Source organism: Furipterus horrens, unplaced genomic scaffold (genome assembly GCF_987537825.1).
Source record: "Furipterus horrens unplaced genomic scaffold, mFurHor1.1.pri manual_scaffold_4, whole genome shotgun sequence".
NCBI lineage: Eukaryota > Metazoa > Chordata > Mammalia > Chiroptera > Furipteridae > Furipterus > Furipterus horrens.
The window spans coordinates 94,038,452-94,047,666 of record NW_028327174.1 but is presented as its reverse complement, the minus strand read 5'-3'; the positions used below and the strand labels follow the sequence as shown (position 1 = coordinate 94,047,666).

At 51.6% G+C, this 9,215-nt stretch overlaps 2 protein-coding genes across 2 annotated transcripts; both read left to right on the top strand.

The window, feature by feature from the left end:
- Positions 1 to 473: 473 nt before the first annotated feature.
- LOC150012457 (uncharacterized) lies at positions 474 to 4,792 on the top strand. The gene is made up of 6 exons (XM_090275172.1): positions 474 to 561; positions 887 to 1,005; positions 2,056 to 2,113; positions 3,635 to 3,829; positions 4,187 to 4,426; positions 4,737 to 4,792. Exons 1-6 carry the CDS (start codon positions 474 to 476, stop codon positions 4,790 to 4,792), a joined length of 756 nt encoding a protein of 251 aa, XP_090131298.1.
- Positions 4,793 to 7,681: 2,889 nt separating this feature from the next.
- On the top strand, positions 7,682 to 8,853 carry LOC150012456 (uncharacterized). Its single transcript, XM_090275171.1, has 4 exons — positions 7,682 to 7,708; positions 8,063 to 8,201; positions 8,559 to 8,798; positions 8,849 to 8,853. Exons 1-4 carry the CDS (start codon positions 7,682 to 7,684, stop codon positions 8,851 to 8,853), a joined length of 411 nt encoding a protein of 136 aa, XP_090131297.1.
- The last annotated feature ends 362 nt before the right edge of the window (positions 8,854 to 9,215 follow it).

Below are 9,215 nucleotides of genomic sequence, written 5' to 3'. Positions count from 1 at the left end.
TTAAATCGATACAGGTATCTTAGCAGAGATAATAAATGAAGCTTTATGAACCATGTACACGTTAGTATGAATGAGTTCCTCAGCTCCTTTCCAGAATGTAAATTTTGAGACAAGGAAGGATAGAGGGATCGTGGTGTGCTGAGGAAGATATGAAGAAATGTTGTCAGGAAGAGGAGAACTGTCGAAAAAGAGGGGACAAAGATATTTATTCCACAGGAAAACAACTGGAAATACTCATATGTTCGATTTGAAAGGAATCGTAAATGTATCATGGAGCGCCCGTACAAAGGCCCACTGTGCAGCCTGTATAAAGGAAGTTTATGAAATGTCTGATAGAATAGGATTGCACATTATAGTGTTATGAAAAAATTAAGATTACAATTGTATATTGTTCACAACTCTGTAAAGCAAACGTAGAACTGAACCACGAACTTAGCAAAAAGTCCGGAAGTAAATCCTCCGAAATTTTCACAATGGTCATCTGTCCGGCCAGAAGGCCCCGCCCTGTGATTAGAGGTCAAGGATTAGAGCCCAATCTCTGGGGCGGGGAGGAGCCTGGAGGTTGAATTCCACCGCGTAGCCAGTGATTGCAAAGACCCTGCCTACTTATTGCAACCCTAAGGGAAACACAAGTCACCAAATCTCAGGTGAGCTTCTGTGGTGGGGGAAGCACATCTGTGTGCCGTGAGGGAGGCACACCCAGAGGACACGGGAACTTGGTATCTGGGACCGTCCCGGCGTTCTCCGTCGATGCCGTCTCCCAGGAGGCTTTGCTTTCCTCCGTGACCCGGTGTTCCGGTTATGAGCCCCTCCCTCTGGACGCCCGCCCCACTTAACAGACTTATTTCTTCCTGTATTCTCTCTTTTTTTTTTTTTTTCCCTCCAGGGTTTCTGGGACACCTTCACTTGTCTCCCACGGTTCCTAGCCCACCGCAGGCTCGAGTGTGCTTCAACCACGTGAAGCTGGAATTGGAGGTTGTGAAAAGGACGCCCATGAGGGATAAGGTAGTGACCACTGTGTGTGTCCTCTCGTGCCGGGGGTCTGCTTGTCACAGCCCATTTGCCGGAAAGCGGGTCGCGTGGAGTCCCCTGCGCTTTGTTTTCAATTTCAGGTTATCGTCTAGGTGCCTGTGGTGCTTTCTTCCTTCTCTCTGCTCTTCCCCTTCTGCTGCTGCAGTACCGCGCTCTTCTCTCCTGCTCTCGAGCTCTCAGGCTTAGGCTCTGCCTCAGCGTCTTGTTCTTCCCACTGACGTGCAAAACAATTCAGGGTTACTTTTCAGAATTTAAGGAGTTTGGTGGAGTGACCGCAACCCCACGAAGCTCCGTTATCACTTGACAGTGAAGAGCTAATCAAACCGATCCAGCGACACACATCACAAAGGTGAGAACTTCATCTTTATCATATGTCCTCAAAAGAGGCATTGCACTGTGCTCTTCAGTGATGTAAGATAACGTACAGACGTGTCACGTGGGCTAGCTAAAAAATGACAGTGAATTCCCACAACTCGGTAACAGATACCGAAACAGAAAAACTTATATTGATGACAATATGGGGGAACTACCTACCTAGCGGTACGATGGTTAAAATTACATAACAGATAAAACCCCCAAAACCCCTCTTGAAAGTGTAAACAATTAAATGTACCTGTATGTAACAGATATATGAGTTATAATCAACTCAGTAGGAACAGTGTGTTTTCAAAACTACAACTATTTCCAAACTATTTAACAGAAGTATATAAATATTAACCAAGAGAATAAATATAATAATCCTATGGGAACATACTAAGAATAAATTAGGAAAATAGATGGTATATACACAACTCTCACGTTCGTAGGGCTCTCTTAATTTTATACTTTCCTCCTCTGCTGACCCCTAAACTCCACCTTGCGATGGCCCTCGACTATTGCAAACGGGTGTGTGAGAAATGGGACCTCTAGCTTCAACCTCGGTGAAGATAGGACTGAAATGATCTGAAATTTTGGGTGTTGACTGAGAAAGGGGCAAAATCTGAAAACACCCTGGTTTCTTGTTGTCCTTAAATGGATTCCTAGAAGCGTTCCGCAGAGCAGGACGTGACCGTCCAGCTCATGGGAGAATATTCTGGGCCCTGTTAGATTGTCTGCGCAGGAGGCTCCTCTTTCCCTTCCTCCTGCCTGTCATTGGTGAACCTGCATTCACGTCCTGCTGTGCACCAAATCTCCCGTGGCCTCAGCAACCTAGAAGTAAGAGAGAGAGACATTTCAAACACGCCACTCTCCAGGTAGGAAGATTGCCTCAATTCTCGGTCACTTGTAGCCCGAGTGTAGACTACCCTATAAATCCTATTTTATCTCTAATTCTCCATCCTCAACCTCATTCAGGAACCATATGTATATATACACACACACACACACACATATATATATATATATATACACACACACACACACACACACATATATATATATATATATATACACACACACACATATATATATATATATATGCCCTGGCTGGTATGGCTCAGTGAATTGAGCGTCGACCTGCGAGCTAAGTGTCGCTGGTTCGATCTTCCAGTCAGGGCACATCAGAGAAGGAAAACTCTGACTCCAAAAAACCTCCGCTGCCTTGCGGCATACCTCTTCAGAGGAAAGGCTAAGGGAGTAAACCCTGACAGAAAATCTGGAGCCGGAGTCCCTAAGGCGGTTTGACGTTGTAGTCAACACCGGCAACTCCTGCGGTGCACCTGAAGCCAAGCTGTATTGACTCCGTCTTTCCCTTGGACCCTTCAGCTGCGAAGAGAGGGGGGGTCTGCTGCATGGGCAACAGCAGACCCTCCATATCACCCTGCCCAGGCTCTGTAGCTTCAGCTTCACTGGAGAGGACACTCCAGCGTCATCGCAAGACGTCGATTCAACACGGGAGGAGACAGACACCGTGTCACTCCCGAGTCGGACTGCACAGCCATTCTCGGCGGTGCAGATAGACAATTAAGAAGCTACACCATCGTCTCTCGAGACAGACGGCTGCTGACGACGACTGGCAGTGCTGGTGGTTTACTTTTGGTGGCGGGTCATTCGAGATGTCTGTGTGTGCACTTTGTCCTCTCACAGCGCCAGCTAGAGCCCAAAAGCTCCGTCGGGACGATGGACAACCTGGAGAGGACCTAAACAATGATCTCCTGGTGGGTACCAGTTTTGAGGTCCTGATCGCCCCTGCGGTGCCTGCCACCCGCCATCCGTTTGGGCGACCAGGGTGTGTGCCTGCCCAGAAGAGAACACCTATATTGAAGCCAGCGACGTTCCAATACAAGTCGATGATCTCAGATGGTCACCGGGAACGTGGCAGCCACAGTAAGAAAACCCCATTAGATGACCTAACAGATATGGAGTCTGTGTCCAAGGCTGAGGAGTTGAGGGAGACGGGGACAAATTTTGGGAGTAGTTACAACCAGCTGACATGGAGAGTTGCATGCCAGACATGCAGGGAGCACCAAGTGTGGCTGGCCTGGAGCGGGGAATGGCCTCTGCTGGCATGTCTGCAGGGATGGTTTCTGGGATTGGTTTTGAGTGTGGCTTCTCTGGCAGTGCTGGCTGTTTACTTTTGGTGGCGGGTCATTCCAAACGTCTGTGTCACTTTCTCCTCTCGCAGCTCCAGAGGAAACCCAAAATCACCGGCTTGACAACGGACCACCTAACAACATCTCGAAAAATGACCACCCGGCAGGCACGACTGTTGAGGCCCTGAGAGCCCCTGCTCTTCCTGCCATCTCGCAGCAGTGTGGGCAACCAGGACCTGTGCCTGTCCGGATCTGTACACCACTATTGAAGCCACCTGGGTCCCACAGTAAGTCAACTGTCTCCAACTGTCACCTAGAACGTAGTACCCATATTAAGAGAACCCAGTCAGATGGTCTGCACTGTAAGGAGTCTGTGTCCAAGGGTGAGGAATGGAGGGAGATTGGGATAAATTGTGGGAGTAGTTACAACCAGCCTACCTAGAGAGTTGCGTGCCAGGCAGACAGGGAGCACGAACTGTGGCTGACCTGGGTGGAGGAATGCCCTCTGAACACACATGTGCTGGAATGTCTGCTGGGAGGGTTCCAGGTAGGGTTGTTAGTTTGGCTTCACTGGCAGTGCTGGTGGTTTACTTTTGGTGGCGGGTCATTCGAGATGTCTGTGTGTGCACTTTGTCCTGTCACAGCGCCAGATAGAGCCCAAAAGCTCCGTCGGGACGATGGACAACCTGGAGATGACGTAAACAATGATCTCCTGGTGGGCACCCGTTTTGAGGCCCTGATCTCCCCTGCGGTGCCTGTCACCCGCCATCCGTTTGGGCGACCAGGGTGTGTGCCTGCCCAGAAGAGAACACCTATATTGAAGCCGACGACGTTCCAATACAAGTCGATGAACTCAGATGGTCACCGGGAACGTGGCAGCCACAGTAAGAGAACCCCATTAGATGACCTAACAGATATGGAGTCTGTGTCCAAGGCTGAGGAGTTGAGGGAGACTGGGACAAATTTTAGGAGTAGTTACAACCAGCTGACATGGAGAGTTGCATGCCAGACATGCAGGGAGCACCAAGTGTGGCTGGCCTGGAGCGGGGAATGGCCTCTGATCAACTGTCTGCTGGCATGTCTGCAGGGATGGTTTCTGGGATTGGTTTTGAGTGTGGTTTCTCTGGCAGTGCTGGCTGTTTACTTTTGGTGGCGGGTCATTCCAAACGTCTGTGTCACTTTTTCCTATCGCAGCTCCAGAGGAAACCCAAAATCGCCGGCTTGACAACGGACAATGTAACAACATATAGAACAATGACCACACGGCAGGCACCACTGTTGAGGCCCTGAGAGCCCCTGCTCTTCCTGCCATCTCGCAGCAGTGTGGGCAACCAGGACCTGTGCCTGGCCGGATCTGTACACCACTATTGAAGCCACCTGGGTCCCACAGTAAGTCAACTATCTCCAACTGTCACCTAGAACGTAGTACCCATATTAAGAGAACCCAGTCAGATGGTCTGCACTGTAAGGAGTCTGTGTCCACGGGTGAGGAATGGAGGGAGATTGGGATAAATTGTGGGAGTAGTTACAACCAGCCTACCTAGAGAGTTGCGTGCCAGGCAGACAGGGAGCACGAACTGTGGCTGGCCTGGGTGGAGGAATGCCCTCTGAACACACATGTGCTGGAATGTCTGCTGGGAGGGTTCCAGGTAGGGTTGTTAGTTTGGCTTCACTGGCAGTGCTGGTGGTTTACTTTTGGTGGCGGGTCATTCGAGATGTCTGTGTGTGCACTTTGTCCTCTCACAGCGCCAGATAGAGCCCAAAAGCTCCGTCGGGACGATGGACAACCTGGAGAGGACCTAAACAATGATCTCCTGGTGGGCACCCGTTTTGAGGCCCTGATCTCCCCTGCTGTGCCTGTCACCCGCCATCCGTTTGGGCGACCAGGGTGTGTGCCTGCCCAGAAGAGAACACCTATATTGAAGCCGGCGACGTTCCAGTACAAGTCGATGATCTCAGATGGTCACCGGGAACGTGGCAGCCAGAGTAAGAGAACCCCAATAGATGACCTAACATCTATGGAGTCTGTGTCCAAAGGTGAGGAGTTGAGGGAGACTGGGACAAATTTTGGGAGTAGTTACAACCAGCTGACATGGAGAGTTGCATGCCAGACATGCAGGGAGCACCAAGTGTGGCTGGCCTGGAGCGGGGAATGGCCTCTGCTGGCATGTCTGCAGGGATGGTTTCTGGGATTGGTTTTGAGTGTGGCTTCTCTGGCAGTGCTGGCTGTTTACTTTTGGTGGCGGGTCATTCGAAACGTCTGTGTCACTTTTTCCTATCGCAGCTCCAGAGGAAACCCAAAATCGCCGGCTTGACAACGGACAACGTAACAATATCTCGAACAATGACCACCCGGCAGGCACCACTGTTGAGGCCCTGAGAGCCCCTGTTCTTCCTGTCATCTCGCAGCAGTGTGGGCAACCAGGACCTGTGCCTGTCCGGATCTGTACACCACTATTGAAGCCACCTGGGTCCCACAGTAAGTCAACTATCTCCAACTGTCACCTAGAACGTAATACCCATATTAAGAGAACCCAGTCAGATGGTCTGCACTGTAAGGAGTCTGTGTCCAAGGGTGAGGAATGGAGGGAGATTGGGATAAATTGTTGGAGTAGTTACAACCAGCCTACCTAGAGAGTTGCGTGCCAGGCAGACAGGGAGCACGAACTGTGGCTGGCCTGGGTGGAGGAATGCCCTCTGAACACACATGTGCTGGAATGTCTGCTGGGAGGGTTCCAGGTAGGGTTGTTAGTTTGGCTTCACTGGCAGTGCTGGTGGTTTACTTTTGGTGGCGGGTCATTCGAGATGTCTGTGTGTGCACTTTGTCCTCTCACAGCGCCAGCTAAAGCCCAAAAGCTCCGTCGGCACGATGGACAACCTGGAGATGACGTAAACAATGATCTCCTGGTGGGTACCAGTTTTGAGGCCCTGATCGCCCCTGCGGTGCCTGTCACCCGCCATCCGTTTGGGCGACCAGGGTGTGTGCCTGCCCAGAAGAGAACACCTATATTGAAGCCGGCGACGTTCCAGTACAAGTCGATGATCTCAGATGGTCACCGGGAACGTGGCAGCCAGAGTAAGAGAACCCCAATAGATGACCTAACATCTATGGAGTCTGTGTCCAAGGCTGAGGAGTTGAGGGAGACTGGGACAAATTTTGGGAGTAGTTACAACCAGCTGACATGGAGAGTTGCATGCCAGACATGCAGGGAGCACCAAGTGTGGCTGGCCTGGAGCGGGGAATGGCCTCTGCTGGCATGTCTGCAGGGATGGTTTCTGGGATTGGTTTTGAGTGTGGCTTCTCTGGCAGTGCTGGCTGTTCACTTTTGGTGGCGGGTCATTCCAAACGTCTGTGTCACTTTCTCCTCTCGCAGCTCCAGAGGAAACCCAAAATCACCGGCTTGACAACGGACAACGTAACAACATCTAGAAAAATGAGCACCCGGCAGGCACCACTGTTGAGGCCCTGAGAGCCCCTGCTCTTCCTGCCATCTCGCAGCAGTGTGGGCAACCAGGACCTGTGCCTGTCCGGATCTGTACACCACTATTGAAGCCACCTGGGTCCCACAGTAAGTCAACTATCTCCAACTGTCACCTAGAACGTAGTACCCATATTAAGAGAACCCAGTCAGATGGTCTGCACTGTAAGGAGTCTGTGTCCAAGGGTGAGGAATGGAGGGAGATTGGGATAAATCGTGTGAGTAGTTACAACCAGCCTACCTAGAGAGTTGCGTGCCAGGCAGACAGGGAGCACGAACTGTGGCTGGCCTGGGTGGAGGAATGCCCTCTGAACACACATGTGCTGGAATGTCTGCTGGGAGGGTTCCAGGTAGGGTTGTTAGTTTGGCTTCACTGGCAGTGCTGGTGGTTTACTTTTGGTGGCGGGTCATTCGAGATGTCTGTGTGTGCACTTTGTCCTCTCACAGCGCCAGCTAGAGCCCAAAAGCTCCGTCGGCACGATGGACAACCTGGAGATGACGTAAACAATGATCTCCTGGTGGGCACCAGTTGTGAGGCCCTGATCGCCCCTGCGGTGCCTGTCACCCGCCATCCATTTGGGCAACCAGGGTGTGTGCCTGCCCAGAAGAGAACACCTATATTGAAGCCGGCGACGTTCCAGTACAAGTCGATGATCTCAGATGGTCACTGGGAACGTGGGAACCACAGTAAGAGAACCCCATTAGATGACCTAACATCTATGTACTCTGTGTCCAAGACTGAGGAGTTGAGGGAGACTGGAACAAATTTTGGGAGTAGTTACAACCAGCTGACATGGAGAGTTGCATGCCAGACATGCAGGGAGCACCAAGTGTGGCTGGCCTGGAGCGGGGAATGGCCTCTGCTGGCATGTCTGCAGGGATGGTTTCTGGGATTGGTTTTGAGTGTGGCTTCTCTGGCAGTGCTGGCTGTTTACTTTTGGTGGAGGGTCATTCCAAACGTCTGTGTCACTTTCTCCTCTCTCAGCTCCAGAGCAAACCCAAAATCGCCGGCTTGACAACGGACAACGTAACAACATCTAGAATAATGACCACCCGGCAGGCACGACTGTTGAGGCCCTGAGAGCCCCTGCTCTTCCTGCCATCTCGCAGCAGTGTGGGCAACCAGGACCTGTGCCTGGCCGGATCTGTACACCACTATTGAAGCCACCTGGGTCCCACAGTAAGTGAACTATCTCCAACTGTCACCTAGAACGTAGTACCCATATTAAGAGAACCCAGTCAGATGGTCTGCACTGTAAGGAGTCTGTGTCCAAGGGTGAGGAATGGAGGGAGATTGGGATAAATTGTGGGAGTAGTTACAACCAGCCTACCTAGAGAGTTGCGTGCCAGGCAGACAGGGAGCACGAACTGTGGCTGGCCTGGTTGGAGGAATGCCCTCTGAACACACATGTGCTGGAATGTCTGCTGGGAGGGTTCCAGGTAGGGTTGTTAGTTTGGCTTCACTGGCAGTGCTGGTGGTTTACTTTTGGTGGCGGGTCATTCGAGATGTCTGTGTGTGCACTTTGTCCTCTCACAGCGCCAGCTAGAGCCCAAAAGCTCCCTCGGGACGATGGACAACCTGGAGATGACGTAAACAATGATCTCCTGGTGGGTACCGGTTTTGAGGTCCTGATCGCCCCTGCGGTGCCTGCCACCCGCCATCCGTTTGGGCGACCAGGCTGTGTGCCTGCCCAGAAGAGAACACCTATATTGAAGCTGACGACGTTCCAATACAAGTCGATGAACTCAGATGGTCACCGGGAACGTGACAGCCACAGTAAGAGAACCCCATTAGATGACCTAAGAGATATGGAGTCTGTGTCCAAGGCTGAGGAGTTGAGGGAGACTGGGACAAATTTTGGGAGTAGTTACAACCAGCTGACATGGAGAGTTGCATGCCAGACATGCAGGGAGCACCAAGTGTGGCTGGCCTGGAGCGGGGAATGGCCTCTGCTGGCATGTCTGCAGGGATGGTTTCTGGGATTGGTTTTGAGTGTGGCTTCTCTGGCAGTGCTGGCTGTTTACTTTTGGTGGCGGGTCATTCCAAACGTCTGTGTCACTTTCTCCTCTCTCAGCTCCAGAGCAAACCCAAAATCGCCGGCTTGACAACGGACAATGTAACAACATCTAGAACAATGACCACCTGGCAGGCACCACTGTTGAGGCCCTGAGAGCCCCTGCTCTTCCTGCCATC

Bases quoted from the DNA above. Each gene is read 5' to 3' on its own strand.
- LOC150012457 (XM_090275172.1), top strand. From the start codon at position 474: ATGGTCATCTGTCCGGCCAGAAGGCCCCGCCCTGTGATTAGAGGTCAA. The intron at 1,006-2,055 runs GTAGTGACCACT...ATGGATTCCTAG, and splicing joins GGACGCCCATGAGGGATAAG to AAGCGTTCCGCAGAGCAGGA. The intron at 3,830-4,186 runs GTAAGTCAACTG...GTCCTGTCACAG, and splicing joins GAAGCCACCTGGGTCCCACA to CGCCAGATAGAGCCCAAAAG.
- LOC150012456 (XM_090275171.1), top strand. From the start codon at position 7,682: ATGGTCACTGGGAACGTGGGAACCACA. The intron at 7,709-8,062 runs GTAAGAGAACCC...AACAACATCTAG, and splicing joins CTGGGAACGTGGGAACCACA to AATAATGACCACCCGGCAGG. The intron at 8,202-8,558 runs GTAAGTGAACTA...GTCCTCTCACAG, and splicing joins GAAGCCACCTGGGTCCCACA to CGCCAGCTAGAGCCCAAAAG.